General features: G+C 37.5%; 1 protein-coding gene across 3 annotated transcripts; it reads right to left on the bottom strand.

Moving 5' to 3' along the window:
• Positions 1–417: 417 nt before the first annotated feature.
• Positions 418–17,398, bottom strand: anln (anillin, actin binding protein). Of its 3 annotated transcripts, none has more exons than XM_067412047.1 (25): positions 15,187–17,398; positions 13,849–13,999; positions 12,088–12,501; positions 10,792–11,099; positions 10,208–10,598; positions 9,921–10,120; positions 9,729–9,833; positions 9,070–9,178; positions 8,801–8,887; positions 7,116–7,327; positions 6,871–7,025; positions 6,625–6,769; positions 6,224–6,359; positions 5,945–6,133; positions 5,729–5,855; positions 5,595–5,643; positions 5,231–5,284; positions 4,796–4,828; positions 4,176–4,197; positions 3,974–4,086; positions 3,678–3,731; positions 3,324–3,410; positions 2,236–2,343; positions 1,990–2,162; positions 418–1,908 (listed from the first exon to the last, which is right to left on the bottom strand). In XM_067412047.1, exons 1-25 carry the CDS (start codon positions 15,202–15,204, stop codon positions 1,794–1,796), a joined length of 3,555 nt encoding a protein of 1,184 aa, XP_067268148.1. In that variant the 5' UTR covers positions 15,205–17,398; the 3' UTR covers positions 418–1,793. The 3 variants fall into 3 exon arrangements, with proteins under 3 accessions (XP_067268148.1, XP_067268149.1, XP_067268150.1); XM_067412048.1 differs by having other exon boundaries at positions 13,870–13,999; XM_067412049.1 differs by lacking the exon at positions 3,678–3,731.
• Positions 17,399–17,409: the final 11 nt, after the last annotated feature.

Here is a 17,409-nt window from a genome sequence, read left to right as displayed (position 1 = left end):
GGTAATATAATTAGCCATTTGCTTGACTATATCAAACAGCTAATAATGTATTGCTAATGTTACATGACTTCCTTGCTTCAGAGCGGTCATAGTTAATGATATGCTAAAGTCTGCCAGCACGTTGACGTGATTGGTTACAAGGTAGTTTGTGACATCAGAAACACCAGCGATTTCGGTTCCGCGTTTTTGAAACTGTCTTTAGATCACTGCAGTTTTAAAGAAAAAATACTCAGCAATGGCGTTGACTTATGAATTTGAACATGGTTTGTCTTAAAACATTAAAAACAACACAGACATATAAACATTAAAAACTTGATTTTCACCACAAGGGTACTTTAAAATAAAATATCTTTCTAGTTCAACAATAGTGACAAAAAAACAAAAAACAGTAAGAAACAGATGACATGTATGTTGTCAAAAGCTTGTTTTATTTAAACTGCAGCTCTGTGTGATACATGGAAGCCACATTTGGAGTGTTTAAGATACCATAACACACAAAACAGCCAATTTAAGCCATAACACTAAAGTGCCTTAAGATTACTACAGTAATAGGAGCTGCATTTTGATATTGTGCATCACAAGGTTAAGAAATTTGTTTTAGTCAAGGCAATGACATTTAGTGTCAATTAAAAAAGCTTTTGTAAATGTCACTTATTCAACACATTTGGATACAAGTTAATATAGTAAGTTATAACAATGTAAAAAGTTATAAAATGTTCATATAAAATTAAAACAAAAATATACATGTGGGTGTAGAGAGCTCAGAAAATAGGGGATGTGCATGATAAATATTTTAGCTCACAAATACTGTCAAGTCATCTAGCAAAGGAAAAAAAAATGTCGGGGCATTTTTTTATTTTCAATAAAGGAATATATGTATGGCAAATGCAGTCTGCATGCATTCTTTTGAAGGCTCATATAGTGATATTGCAGAAACTTAGCTGAAGAGCTTTTGTGATACAGGGAAAGGATCTAATTGTGTTTTGAATTGTCTGCAGTGTTTGAACCACAATGCCCATAAATGTAGTAAAAAAAAAAAAAAACCCTATTCCCTTTGGTTATCAAAGTGTGCTCTCCACTATGTACTTAAAGTAAACAAAAAGATATATAAATATACATTTCTCAATTCAAGCTAATTTGTAGAACTCCATAATCCTACTAAACCCTTTAGTTATTGAAATAAAATTCCCATGACTGACCAGCAAAAAATTAAAGTCATCCCTATGACATCCAATATACCTTGCTTACAAAATATAAAACAGATCATGGGTTTCTGAAGTTGAACTTAGTATAGGAATCAAATGTGTCACCACAAAGCAGTGACATGAAGTGTGTGGTTCATTCAAAAATTTAGGAATCTGCATCCTGTCTTGCTCGACTTGAATATTCGGAAAAATCTGAATACAGCAGGTATTCTCAGCAGACAGCAGTCATGCAAAAGACATTTAAATATACATATAAAAATCAACAGTCTAACAAAGCAAACAAACTTTCATTAGTCTTTAAGGAAGCCATGCTAATTTACACACATAAAATACCTAGAATATACCTGAATACCCTTGTAAGGCAAAACATTTTGTTCTTTAATTGAAACGTCTTTTCATTTATGGCTTTATTGATTCTTTTATGTATATACATTTAACTTTTGTCAAATTTATAATGAAGAACTTGTAAAATCTGTAAACGCTCTGTAACTGTGATGTCATATTGCACTTCCAAATCAGATATGTATGCAGTCAATGTAAAAGTCAGACCAGGATACGTTTGGTCCTTGGTGCCAGATGAGAGCAGGCTCACATGGGTTTGTAGCATGAATCTGGCTGCCACATGCGCAGGTCCACCAAGATCTGGTTGAGCTTCTGCATCCACAGATTCCTCTCATCCTTAGTGTCGGCACTCAGCCAGTTCCTGCACATTACAAAGGCATGTTTGATTTAGAACTTGATCTTCATCAAAGCAGATGAATTCACATTGTTAATTGGGTCTTACTTTGTAACACACAGTGTGTCCTTGCACTGGCTGACCAGGGTCTCTCTGTCATCTTCTCTCTGTGGTCTCACAGTGATGAGCTCAAAGGTATTGGGCCGAGCACAGAACTCTCTGTTTGCTGGCTCCACTTTACGGCTGGTACAGTTGGCAAGGTTAATGCGACCAATTGGATTCTGCAGGAGGAACAACCTGTTAATTATAATGCCATGTAAAAGAGAATCTTAAAAACCATTATAGTAGGCCTACCTTCCGTTTTTCATCATCAGGGTAGGTCCAATAAGAGATGCAGTATCCTGAAAGAACACACCACCTCCTGTGCCAGGCTCCAAATCCACTGACATCCTCAAACATAGTCTGCAAATAAAAGATAACGTCACTAACATCACACAAAACCATCTACTGGCTTAACTCCAGGGTCCAGTTGTTCAAAAAGTTTAATCTGGATCAAACTTATCTAGATTTGAAAAACCCATGTTTTGCCATCCAAGATTAGGTAATCCAGGTTACTTTTGTGCCAATTTTTCAAAGCAAAATAGGGCTGAATCACCCTGATCCAGACACTCACTTTTTCAGATTACTAATGTTCCAAATGGGGTAACATTTCAGAATGTAGGCTGCTAGCTATGTAAACAACAACAGTTAAAAGAGTCAATGTGGGGTCACTTTATGTGGTTTATTTGAAGAATAAACAATCAGGCCCATCTGGAGACACTCTAAGGGACATAGTGATAGGGGGGTGGGGATGAAATGGGAGAAAAACTAAATTTTGCATTCCCAAGAAATGTTGCATTTATTTGCAAAAAAAAAAAAAAAAAAAAAAAAGTTTTGATAGTGAATGCATTTTTATGGTGTCAAAATCTTTTTTTTTTTTTTTTTTTACTGTACTGAAAGGCTTAATAGGTAGCCTAATGTCTACTTCTACTTTATTACCTTAACAATTAAACTAATCAAGAGAGAAATACAAAAAAAATATATATAAAATCTATGTACAAATAGAAGTATAGATTTTTTACCCGTTTTAAAGTTATTACACTTTTGTTCCTGAAATCCACCCTTCTGCTGGGGTCATAATCCTGATTTTCTGGATCAAAAGATAGCACTACAAACGGACAATCAAAACCAAGATTGGATTTTGTGATCTAAATCGTTTTCAGAATCCTTTTTTTTCCCTTATGAACAAACCATTTAAGATTTGATCCAATCCGATCAAATGCTTTTGGACAACTGGGCTCTGGTTATCTACTGATCCAGATTATCCAGCAATGACTGGATATTTAGTGGAAAGATGAGAATTATGTTTTACTATTCTGTAGACTTTCATAATAAAGACTCACCAGGAAGCCCCTTTCCTCTATCCGTGAGCCAACTTCACAATGCATTTTCAGGTAAACATGTCCCTCCAAAGGACAAAGGAAAGGTACCTGTAGCGAGATAGGACACTAAGAACTGGAGCACATCAGCATATCCATTAAGCATAAGCATTATTTACAGCGAGAGAGAGATACATTTAGGGGCCACACATTTGCCTGAAAGAATACACCCAAATACAAAGGCATTGATGTGCACACAGAATTGTAAGTAAGCAGCTTAAAGTGACAATTAGTATTACTGAAAAGACACCAAGCCTTGTTAGCCAAATACTCGGACACATAACAACCCGTGTTACTAAACACAGCAAATATAGCAACCTTGTCATGAAACATGTCACTGAGCAGCTCTCTTTCACTCCTTTCATATTTGATCTAAAAGAGAGAAATGACTGCATGTGAAAGAGTCTGGCGTATGCAAAAGTCAGCACTGTGCAAGAAAAACAAGAGTAGTGTTAACTGTATTTGGCTGGTGTTAACATTAGTGCTGTGGTTAAACCTCTCGCTCTCTGACGCCCACAAGCATTACATTCAGAGTGTTTCACTAGTGGTGTTAGTATCATGTCATTTGTGCAAGAGTTGATGATATAGAGAAGGATGCAAAGTGAGGAAAGTACCTTCTCCAACGGGAATTTGTTTTTCCCAATGGAGGCTAGAGTTAGCTTGTGTGAGCCAACGAGTACAAAGCTACTGGTGCGCACTGCATTTGGACCACCGGGGCTAGCCATAACTGAAAATAAACAAAATAAATCATTTAATAATAACGGTTAAAAACCTTTAGTTTAATTGAACTGCCTTTAAATGCTAATTAATACTCACCAGGTGTTTGGAGGTTGCTCTTCTATAATAGATAAATGGAGAGGGCAAAAATGATATAATTGTTTAAAACAAAATGACATGGCACTGCAATATCACATGTTGAACAAAGGACAAATCATGCAAGTTGTGAAATGATTGTTTACAGATAGATGAGGAACTGCAGGCTTATACAAACAGTTACAGATTCTTCGGTTTCATTATTTATATGTTTTATATTTTGCAAAGGGAGAAGAATTTTATAAGGTAAACTTTGAGATTTGGTGCAGTCTAGGTTGCAGAGATTGAATCCCTTAAAATCCCCCCCCCCCACGGAATTTTTTTTTCCCCCAGAGTGAGAATGAATTTGGCCTTGAAAACAGATTTGATAGTTTTACAACAGTCTACCATTTTTGCTGATTATTGGCCAATGCATTTAAAACATGGTTCTCATTTTCTTTTGAGCAACATTTTCTCCTCTAAACAAAGACAGAGTTTCTTTGTATAATCACAGTGTAACTGTAGTGGTATATGGAATAATGGAGACTATATAAAGTTAACATTCATGGCATTTACTTTACACTTACACTTCCATTTAAAAAGTTTAGGGTTTGGTGTGAGGTTTAAGCAAATAGGCTACTTACAGAGATGGCGAGGAACCTCTTTGGTGTGATAGCCTGGGGAGATAAGTTTATATCAGTGTAAAATATAGTGAACAATATTTATGAGAGCTTATTATACACAAACATGGCTATAATGTAATATTGAAACTGAGACAAAAGGCCTTTTTAGTTAACGAATTAATAAAAATACCCTTCACCGTGCACTGCGTTTAGACTGACTAAGCCAGACATTAAAAATGTTTGTTTAAATCTAATCCACTGCCTGCACACCAGCAAGTGATGATTTAGAAACAGCATACCAACAAGCATGCTTCCATGTCATGGAAATGCCTCAGGAGAATCTGGACACGCTGACTGCTGCTCTTTAGAGTAGCGTTCATTAAAACTTAGTAAGCTGTTAAAGTTTTACACACTACACTTCCATGTCACTGTAATATAGTACGGCTAAGAGTCTACCTTTGACTTGTTGGGCTTTTTCCTCTTGTCAGAGTTCAGCTCCCGTTTCTGAACCTAAGAGAAAAACAAACATTTACTAAATCTTTCTGATAAAGGTTTAATTTGTATTCAAACTAGGGCTGGGCGATATATCGAATGCTTTTGTCACGTGCATTTCGTCAGTAAAGCCGGTTCCCCGATTACCGCTAAATCGCCATCACCTGCTTTCAAATGAAGCGGCATTTAATGGACAGAGCCGTAGTTCACTGATAAGCCACGCAATATCACGTTCAATATTCGAAAAACAAAAGCATCCGATATATCGCCCAGCCCTAATTCAAACACATGCATTTCACTTGAAAGTACATGAAAAAGCTGTACTTACAAAACAGTAGACCTCAATATCGATCTCAAAGTCATTAGAGACATCAGACCTGCACATTGTGGAAAATAATATGAAAAACAATACACTGAGGTGACAGGGATGTCAAAAATGGTTTGATAGGAAAGGACACTTACAAAGTGAATTTGGTGGTGAAGGTCAAAGCATCGCCACTTAGACCAGTGCGTGTGCTTGCTAGAGGAGTCGCCACTGTGTTCTCGGCTCCAGCACGAATCATCACAAAGAAGTAATGGTTTCCACAATCTTGCATCAAATTTATGACACGAATAAGTGATTGAGCATGAATATACAAAACAAAAAGTAGCTATATATAAACACAGAAACTTTCCTACCAGGCTTGTTGGCGGAAGAACAGATAAAGTCAGCCTTCAGAGGGAGTCGCAGCTCCAGTAGTGAGATAGACCCTTTAGAAGCAGGTATACCCATATCCACCTGGGCACTGCTTGTGCTTTTCTTCTGGGCAGTTGGACCCTCTGCTTTTATTCGGTCCAGCTCAGCCTTGAGGGCGACCCTCCTTTCAGCTGAGGCCAAACAAAAGAAGAGATTACTCCAAGTCTAAGAAATAATTCTGATATTCACTTGTGTAGTGCAAAAAGGAAAGTATTCCTTACTGGCAATAAGCAGCAGTCTTTCAGCCTCAGCCTCCACCTGAGATCCTTTCCCATGTTCTTCATCTGTGCAGCAGTTGAGAGCCTGGCTAGCCTGATGGATGACAGTCTGCTGCAGGTTCATCTCATTGGTCAACATCTGAGAACACAAGATGGAATCATATATTCCCTTTAAATCAAACAGCTTCTAAATGAGGCAAGTCAAACTACCAGATTCCAGCACATAATATATACATTTCAAGTCTGTTTCTACATATACAAAAGCTTTTTTTCTAGCCTTCTAATAAACCAGCCACTGCATATTACAAATATTGCTGGCTCTCTGACAAATTGCTTATGTTCTCCTATTTGCTTTGGATAAAAGGATCTGCTACATTCAGTAATAAGCGAACTACTGAACGGACCTTCATTTTCTGCTTGATGTTGATATGACTGGAGCTCCCATTCGCCTCCATCCTCTGAGAAACATCCTCTTTTCTCACGATCACCTGTTTAACATGAGGTCTCTCAGACTCAGTCTTGACCCTTGTGGATCTGTAGGCATCAATGCTGAAATCAAACAACCACTCATTAAACAACTGGTTATACAAATAATACTGAACAAATCATTTTGAATGTTGCTTGAAGAGAGACAATAAGCAGATGCGCACCTGTAGAGAAGATTCTGGTTTTGCTGCTCATCTATGACATCGATGCTGTCAGATGATCCAGCTCGTAACACGCGTGTCCTTTGGAACTTACCGAGCCTGGAACCATTCTCAGGGGTGGAACTCTTTTCAATGAATGAGCTGGCAGGAGTCGATGTCTGGACCAAAATAAATTTAAATTGTGAAATTTAACTATTTAGCAGATTATTTGTTGCCATCACTGTTTAACTAATAACTTAAGGGCACACCATAGGTTTTCTTTCTGGGCTCTTGACCACAGCTGCTACGGTCTCTGCAAGCGGAGCAAGGAGAGACATGGAGGAGATATTCAGAGCATCTTCATCCTCTTCATCACTTTGGTCCTCACTTTCCTCCAGGACTCCATCAAACAGCTCGTTTATCACCTCAGAGTTAACAGAACCATCCACGTTCATCTCAATCTCATGCACTTCCTCTACTTCTGCAATGACAACAAGAATGTACATTATCAAAAACTTGTAATGGGAATATATACAATTTTCACAATATATTTATTCACAATGATTTCAGAGGTAATAGAATTAAGAATGACAATATATATAAAACTAGATAAAGACAAATATATGAAGAGTTTGGTTCCAAAACACAATAACTCCATTTTGATTAATTTGAGTAAAAAGGTGTTTTCTTTACCAAGAAAGTGGCAAGATGAAAACCACTATTTTCTGTTTCAAACTTTCACATAGCATCTTTTGGTTATAATTCAAATCTCCATTTTGATCTTAAAAAGTTTATTATAAAAACTTATTTTTTTCCCAAAATGCAATAAATCCATGACTTTTTTTTTTTCCCCAAAATGCAATTAATCCATCAATATAAAAGTTATTTTTCAAATTGAAAATACACAAAGCAAGTTAATTCACATATATGACTGAGTCTAAACTTTGCCAACATTTATTTTATATACAGGCATTTTACTAAAAATACATTCAGCCGTTGCTCCCAAAATGAATTCAACGGATCATCTTGTTAATGTTATAAATTATTTGTCATCACCGATTAAAGAGTATCTGGCGCCACCGCACGGTTAAATAAACACATTTGCCGAGTACATTGGTATTAAAACGGCTTTTTAAAAAAGCCTTCAATGTTTACAGTGGGTGGAATGGTGCGCTGTGATTGGTTGAGCGGATATATCACGTTTTGCAGAAAAAGACTGGCGTTTGTCGCGTTTTGGAAAGAAAGGGAGAAAACATGACAGAATAACATGACGGATATCACATTTTGCGCAAAATTGATAAATGACTTTTCAATACCGACCAGATACAATACTGATTTTGGCGGAAACTAATTTTTTTTGAAAATGGCATTTATCGCGTTTTGGAACCAAACTCTTCATATACTTACTTGTGTTCATTTGAACATGAAAATATAATTAAATGGTTTGTCTTACTGACACATACATCTGGAGATATGTATATTGAATATCTTGTATATGTGTATTGAATCTCAAAATGCACATGCACACTTTTTGGTCAGTGGTAATAATGCGATTAAGGAGTTTACATGCCTTTTTATTGTGATTAAAATTGGCATACACTGCATAGTTTAATGCGATTATGAGCTTAATCACATTCCTTTGATCGAAGTATTGCGTTTACACAAGGTAAAGTTTAATCGCAATACTGCCATCCCACAAATCCCACTATAAATCGCATTATGAGGGAGCATGTAAATGCACTCTATCACCCAGTCCTACATATTTTTTCAGTGACAACTGGATGTAGAAATAATAATAATAATCATAATAATAATAATAATGTAAAATAAAAACCAAATAATTCGTTTTGTCACTAAAATGATAAAAACAAAAGTTTAAATTGTTAAAGCAAATCTCTTAATATGAAGAAAACAGCATAATCTACAATCCATTACATCTGTCTTTTAGACATACCTTTCACTTCCTCTTGCTCTTTCATTGTAGGCATCTCTTCTGTGAATTCAACTTTCTTTACAGGACTTGGAAGAGCACACTCATTTTCTAAAAGAGGACAGAATCTGTTTGACTACTCACATTCCAATAAACAGTGTTACAGCAAACCAAACCGCTTTCATCAAGCCAATGAAAACACAGCAGAGGTAATTAATTGTAAACTTAACAGTGGACTGATGCTTTAGACGAACACAGCATTAAATTATTAGATGGTTTATATGATAAAATACCTTTTCCACTAGATTTAGAAGGGCTGTTGAGTACTTCGGCCACTGGTAAAGAAGGCTCATCATCATGCAGTGGCACAGAAGTCTCACTCTGTACAGACAGTTCAATTTCCTGAGGATAAGAAATGGAAACATTAAGTTCTCTGGCCTCCCATCCATTGCTTAAAATTAAGTACTAGGTTTATAAAGTACAGAGGCTCAATGGTTTCTGGAAAAATCAATAGCTCAAACAAAGTGATCATTTATATCTCAAAAAGCCTGTTGTATTCAATATTGCTCTTCAATATCAGCGTATATTTATTTGGTTCTATGCCATGTCAGCTATATGCCTATTTTTATAGCAGGAACAGGGTAAAAATCAGTAAAAATAAATAAATTAATAAACATTAAAGAGATAGCTAACCCAAAAATGAAAATTACCCCATAATTTACTCACCCTCAAGCCATCCTAGGTGTATATGACTTTCTTCATTGTTATGGGGGTGAGTTATGGGGTAATTTTAATTTTTGGTTGAACTATCCCTTTAAATAGAGATAAGACAAGAAGACTGTGATATTAAAAACATTTCATATTTCTACAACTTTTTTTTTAACAATATATATTACACATCATTATGTACTAATCTCAGATTGTCTCAGCAGCAGCAAACATGACAGCAAACCTTGTTTTCAGGGTCATTCTTGACCTCACTGAGATCCTCTTTACTCCTGAAAATGTTGCCTTTTTGAAATCTATTACGAATTTGCGCCAGTTCTGCCTCTCGCTCCTAATAACAAAAAATAAAATAAATAAACAGTGCTAATGTTTAATACACAATTCTACAAACGTGCACTTAAAAATAATTACTGCATACCATTTTCTGCTTCTGAGTGAGGACAGCTGTGGTGGAGGTGGCCTGGGCGCCCCCCAGCCTGTCCTGGAGAAGCCTGGATTTAGAGGTGGCAGAGGGAGTAGCAGCCGGTGTGTGACCTTGACTTCCTAATGTGCAGGGAGAGTTCTGGTTACGCTCCTGGCACCTTTCTCCAAAACGCTCCAAAAATGATTTGACACCTCCTAAAGGTCAACATAAGCAAACAAAGTTCATAAGTCATTTGAGTCAGTGTAAACAACAACAACGAGTAGAAGAAGAACTTCACTGACCGGAAGCTCCAGCTGGGCCTCTGTGCTGTAAGGGTGTTGTGTCCTTGGTAAACCTCTCATGACCCTGAGGTACCACAGCAGCATCAGCAGTAGAAGTGGGTTTAGGTGTTAAAATTGGTTTTGCAGGGCTTGAATTAAGTGCTGCTCCAGAAATCAACTTAGATGGGCCCTGGTTCTTCAGGGGGCTCTGAGAGATGTAACCTCTATGGGGACTAGAAGAAGATGCTGTCAAAGATTTAAGTGGGCTCGAGGGCTGGGTGGAAGAGTAAGTCTTCACTGGGCTGGAAACAGGAGAGGGAACTGCTTGAGCCAGTCTGGGCTGAGGCAACTCAGTCTTCTGAGGACTAGGGGGAACCAATCTGGTTGACTTGACTGGAGAATAAACTGTTGGCTAAAAAAAAAAAAAAAAAAAAAAAGTCTCATTATACCTTTTTACCTATGTGAAAACACCTAAAACACCATAATACACTGATATTGATACACAGCCTTAGAATTTTTTTTTTTTAATTCAGACAATTGTCAACCAAAATAAAACCTTACACAATGAAAAGCATAAAGTAGAATCTGTTGTTGGCGTGACCCACCTGCTGGCCGCTGTCAACAGACTTGTGTGGAGCTGGCCGGGCAGACTGAAGTCGTTCACTGTTACTCGACACTGTACTGACTGGTGGGCGCACAGAGGTTGTGCTAGGCTGTGCTTGTGTATTGTCCCGGCGAGTGGGTGGGTGTGCAAGGTCATCTTCCCAGGAGCCGATTGTGGCGGCAAGGTTTGCAAGCCTACCCTTTCTTCCAACGGGGAGCTCAGACATTGTTGGAGTAGCAGGAGGGAGATCCACTTTCTGAGACTTCAAAGGAGATAAGACTACGCTCTCTGGGACTGTTTCTGAGGTCCCTGAAAGCACAATTTAAATGGTTAATATCTTATCCCGAGAGTCATTATTATATATTATGATCACATATTGTCTAGATTTACATCTTTTGGAGGAATGAACCTTATTTGTTTTTGCACATCATGCAAACATGTTTGAGCTTCCGTTGGCTTACCACAACTGATGTGTGAGAGTTGATAAATGTTTATGTGAATAAAAGACTAAATTCAGTCTGTTCATCATATGAAGCGATCGTTTCTCTTTAGAAAATTTTGGATTAAAACAGCTCAATTCATATGAATTCGTTTTACGGTCTCTACATGAAGCGTCTAAGTTTCAGTTGTCTATGGAAGGACATACATCACTCAGATTTCATCAAAAATATCTTCATTTGTGTTCTGAAGTTGAAAGAAAGTCTTACGGGTTTGGAATGACATGAGGGTGGGTAATAAATGCAATTTTCATTTTTGGGTGAACTAACCCTTTAACTGTGTACTTGCACTTTATCTAGATGTTAAAATATTATCTGTTCCAAACCTGCATACATTTCTTTGTTCTGCTGAACACAAAGGAAGATATTTGGAAGAATGTTTGTTATATTGGTTCAGGATGATTAAAGGGACAGTTCACCCAAAAATGAAAATTCGGTCGCCATTTACTACCCCTCAAGTTGTTCCAAACCTGTATACATTTTTGTTCATTTGGAAGAACCAAGCAGATCTCACCCCCAATTGACTATCAAAGTAGGAAAAAAATAAATAAAAAAATACTATGGCAGTCAATGGGGGCGAGATCTGCTTGGTTCTTCCAAATGAACAAAAATGTATACAGGTTTGGAACAACTTGAGGGGTAGTAAATGACGACCGAATTTTCATTTTTGGGTGAACTGTCCCTTTAATCATCCTGAACCAATATATTTGGCAAATCACATTTAACTCATTATTACGAATAGTGTATATAAATCTGTAACTAGGTTCTATGCATTCAGGTGGTCAGAGAGAGTTGCCTACCCTCTGAGTCCCAGTACTGCCTCTGTTCAGCCAGTCTCTGCAGACGAGATCTCATGTTGGTTGGGACTGGGGTTGGTGTATCTTTCTGAGTCTCTCTGGCTCCATCTAGAGCAGTGTGCTTCATTGCAGTATCTGTGCTTTTTGCTGGAGACTGTGGAGGGCACACCACCATCTTTTCAGTGTCTGGAGGAGGTCGAGTGGGCAGCACCTCTGGTTCTGGTGTAAAACGAGCAGACCTATGCTCCACAGGCACAGGACGAACACTGCTTGGTGCCAGGGGTGGCTTCTTGTCTGTCATAGGCTCAGAAGCTGTTGACTGCAGGGTCACCGGTTGCTTGTTTTCTTCTCCAGTAAGGAGAGTATTTTCATCTGAACAGCGACGCTTTGAGGGGGACGGCTTGGAGGAGGGAAGTACTGTCCAAAAATGAGGGAAAACACATTTAGGATATAGAGCACAAGTAATGTAACATCTGTGATCAGGGTTCCTACACATTTTCCATTTCAAAATCACACTTTTCTTTTTTTGCGTGCTTACGCATTACAATTTCATTCTCAATTTCTTTGTACTACAGTCATTTAAGAGGCAAATGCTTTAGTGCTGTGGTTTCCTACATAGATTATGCATTAGAAATCTACTTAATACAATTAGTCGCACATCTGACTCTTCATATTACAGACTCCAGTGGATTATGTCTGCAGGTGTAGAGATGGAAGTAAATAGGTCATTTCCCTACTTCCTGTGGATTTTCTACCATGTGACCGATTTAAATATTTTTAAAGTTTAGTCATCCTCCATCTGCACTATCACTCTTCACATTAGAAATGTCCTTTAGGTGCATGAGTCACAGATCAGCCAGGACCGTTCTGGACAGAAATCCTGGTGTGGAAAAGCCTCATGGAGTCAAATGAGTAACATTTAGTTTGCTTTTAATTGACTGCTGAAAGTCCTTCATACTGGGTCATTTGCTGTCTGAAGAGAAACATACATCTTTTTGTCCCTTTTTTTCCCCAGACTTTTTTTTTGCATGCTTAAGCATTACAATTTTCAGTTTTATATATATTACACTAGAACCTATTTCCTTTGTGCATCACTACCATCTTACTATGAAGAAAACAAGAGAATGGATGCACAAGAATTAAGAGATTGAAAAATTGGCTTTCCTTAAGGTAGTACCCTCTAATATCAAAGTCGAATTGTGCGTCAGCCCTTTTTGTGTCATGATTTTCAGAGGATGTGTTAAATTGGACAGTGTGAATTGCCCTATTTGCCAAGTTCATGGGTCTATAAAAAAAACTGGTACTGTAAAAAAAAAAAAAAAAAAAGTGTTCAAAATTTGGCATTTGTTAGGGTAGTACATCATATTTCAAAGTCTTTGGTTTGCTTTTAAAACTTACTCTGTGGCGACCAAGAAACTATACCGTGAAATGGCCTGTGCGAAAGTCTGTATATTTTTTATTTCTGCAAAGGAAATAGAGGCTTTGTAATACAGTGCAAAGAATATCACAAGAAGAAACCCAATACGCAAAAGTGCACCTTAAATTCATTCAGTCATGTTTGACAATAAATTCTTGATTTTCTATTATAGAAAACTAAATGTGGGCAATAGTCTGGAAATGCAAATATTTTTATATCCATAATCTGCTTTCCATACATTTCCAGACCTGGAAATTACTCAAATTCCATACTTTTCCAAACTGTGTAGGAACCCTGTGTGATGTGCATCTGTCAATACAAGGGAGCAAAGATCAACAAAATTAAACCTTTTTCAATGGTGGGCTCACTTATGACACTGTTTGTATCTGCAAGTGGCTCCCTCGTCCTTTTTGTCATTGGACGGTTGGCTGCCGTTGGTCTCTCTGCCATCTTCCTCTGCAAATTCTCTCTACGAGCACGTGTGCGCTCTAACAGTTTCTGAGAGAGCAAAATTACATATTAGCAATAAAATAAAATGATTCATATTACTATAACCCATTTGACAGTGCATATATATATATACAAAAACAAAGAAACAGACCACTTAAAACACATAAAATTGAAGTATGCATTAACAACTAATTTCATGTCAAAATGTCTACATGATACGCAGGTCATAAAGGCAAAAAAAAGCATTCAAGAATCAACAGTTTCAGATCCCTTTTTCATGCACAAGCCACATTTATCTGCACTCTTCATCCAAGTGTGAACAAACCAGTGGCTCATTCTAGCAGAACATCTCACACACATGATTAACAGCACTGCTGCAAGACCAAACACATTCCTGGAGTGTGGCTGTTGGTTGGCCGTCTCCCAGGGAATGAGTGGAAATTTCAGTTGGTGAGGATTTCATGTCCATGGAATTTTGTCATGTGACCCAGCAGATCAATCCCATTGGCTTGAGTCAAACCATTCTTCCTGTATTCAACCAAGTTATGGGCACAGCCCTGACAGCTATTCTTTATTTCCTTATTCAAAAACATGATATATTATAAAGCAAGGTATCTAAATGCATAAAGATATTAAATGCAAATATCATAAAGACTGAAAGTACAGTCCTTATTCAGAGCCTGTTTAGCATTTTGATACGAAAATGTTTAAACAATAGGTAAGTTACAGCACTGACATTTACAGTCAGTTAACATCGGATCTGTGGATACAGAAGAAACTGTACTCAAATAAATTAGACAAAACAACAAGACGTAACAGATGTTGAGAGATTTAAAGTCACACACTTGTCTCTGAATTTTACTTTTGTAATGTATGACAATACAAAAAAAGAATAAAAGATCATCACAATGCACATTTTTCAGCAAAAGTTTAAATTATTTTGCAAGCCGGTAAAAGCAATGCTGGCTTTATTAACGTTATATGCTAGGTAGATTATGACCGAGTAGTAGAGAAGCGTTAGCTTCACACAAATGTTACAACGTAAACAAAACTGCAAAACGACGTTATAGGCTACAACGTGATTTATTTAGTAAATAAAATATTAAGTAACGACAGAAGAAAGAACTTTATTGCTAAATAAAGGTAAAAATAATGGCAGTTGGTGCGGACTATTTTATATCAATACCCTCCCTTATCATCCAACGATCAAATAAGCTGTCACAAAGGGCACTCACCTCAGTGAATGGGTCCATCCTGATATACGCTACAACAAGCTTAAATTAAAGCACAATCCTCTCTGTTTTTCTTCTTTATTTGTCTGGTGAGCGAGTCTCTCCGCTCTCTCTTTCTTTCACACACGCCACGCGCTCCTCAGCTGTTTGAAAATTTTGAATTTAGCGCTTGCTCACTTCGCTGTAGCCAACGGTCGCGACACGTCACTGAACACGAGATAAACCAATGAGAGCCTAGTCCGTTAGCGCAGCCACGCCCACCCGCTCTCTAGCGCCACCAGCCTAGACTCGACACAACGGCACGCTCCCATTTATAATCAACGAAGCTAGCTCTCGTTTTAATTAAATAACTTGACGCTTTTTTGTATTAATTTTAGGTAGTGGCCTTTCTTTTGTGGCGCTGTTTGGTAACATGTAGGGTTAATTTAATTAAACGTACGTTGTAACCTACGTTAGCTGCATGCGATTTGTTTTGGTTACCACATAGATGGTATAATGTACATTATATCACGTCCATAACAATGAAGTAAAAGAGTTTATTCATTTTATTTTTCATATACATCAATTAAAACATCTCATACAAAATGCTGTGGCTTAGAACCCATACACGTTTTTAAAGCTTATCCAATTTCAGAAACGCAAGAAAGCCTAGAAAAACACGTATATATCGAATGATATATCTGATATATTTTTGCCTTCATTTTCCAGTGAAAAGCTGTTTAATAAAAGCTACAAAAAGCTTGCATTTTAACATACAATTACATACAGATTTACAATACACTTTATCAACATAAATTGACTTATGCAAGTTAGTAGATTTTATATCTAAGGATCCTGTATTTAAATTTTGTGGTCAATTTAATGTTACTCTCATTAAAATGAAAGAAGTGTACACAGGTTTGGAACAACTTGATGGCGAGTAAATGATTTTTTGGGGTTAACTATCCCTTTAAATGCAATCCTAACTTGTCTACTCCCCATCCTCAACATCTTCCCAGCACACAAGCTGATCCAGCAGATGGCACTGCAGATGAAGACAAACCAGTCCAGACTTGTGCAATCTGGAAAATCTGACTTCCATCTTTGTACTACAGTCATTTAAGAGGCAAATGCTTTAGTGCTGTGGTTTCCTACATAGATTATGCATTAGAAATCGACTTGATTAGTCGCACATCTGACTCTTCATATTACAGACTCCAGTGGATTATGTCTGCAGGTGTAGAGATGGAAGTAAATAGGTCATTTCCCAACTTCCTGTGGATTTTCGACCATGTGACTGATTTAAATATTTCAAGAGTTTAGTCATCCTCCATCTGCACTATCACTCTTCACATTAGAAATGTCCTTTACGTGCATGAGTCACAGATCAACCAGGACCGTTCTGGACAGAAATCCTGGTGTGGAAAAGTCAAATGAGTCACATTTAGTTTGCCTTTAATTGACTGCTGAAAGTCCTTCATACTGGGTCATTCGCTGTCTGAAGAGAAACATACATCTTTGGGTCCCTTTTTATAGGATAGCAATCACAAGATTGATTTATTTCTTTCAGTTGCAGGTGACCGCATGTTGTTTTCACCAAATTACTTCTCACATTATCTTTCGCCATAATTTCGGATGTTATCTTGAAGGTGGCCATAAAAATCAGTCATCGCGTAGTGACTCATCCACCAAGAACAGTAAATAGCTAACATATTACAGGAAGGAACACACAATGAAAATAGGCCAGAATCAATTTCAATTCATTTATTTGTCTTAAAACCAAGATGAAGTGGGGGTGTTTCCAAAATGGGCACAATGATTAAAAATAAAATAAAATAAACCCAGAGCTGACCAGTCTCCCGCCTCTCACTTCCTTCAGTGTGTCTGTGGGCTGAACGGTAGGGTGACAGATAAAGTGTACACATTGTGTGTGCGTGTCACAGCCAGGTCTACAGTAAAGCTTTTTACTGACCAGCCAGCGAAGAGCAGCTTTAGAAAGTGAGTACCTAAGACAAGCCAAGTGTCCTCCTGCGTTTGAATTTGGATGTAGGACGGTCCTAAGGGTGAGGGCTTTTCTAAGCTGGACTGAATATTGCACTCCCCAGAGATTACGAAAACAAGAGAAAATAACATGGCTCCATGAAAGAAAGAAAGAAAGAAAGAAAAGTGTCCTAACCCCACCCACACTCCTGACAAGACACTAATTATAGTGAATAAATACAGCTGACGTAATTAAAACCTAGGCTA

This window comes from Chanodichthys erythropterus, chromosome 15, assembly GCF_024489055.1.
Source record: "Chanodichthys erythropterus isolate Z2021 chromosome 15, ASM2448905v1, whole genome shotgun sequence".
Lineage (NCBI taxonomy): Eukaryota > Metazoa > Chordata > Actinopteri > Cypriniformes > Xenocyprididae > Chanodichthys > Chanodichthys erythropterus.
Note: the sequence above shows the minus strand (reverse complement) of the source record. Positions and strands in the feature narration are given on the sequence as shown.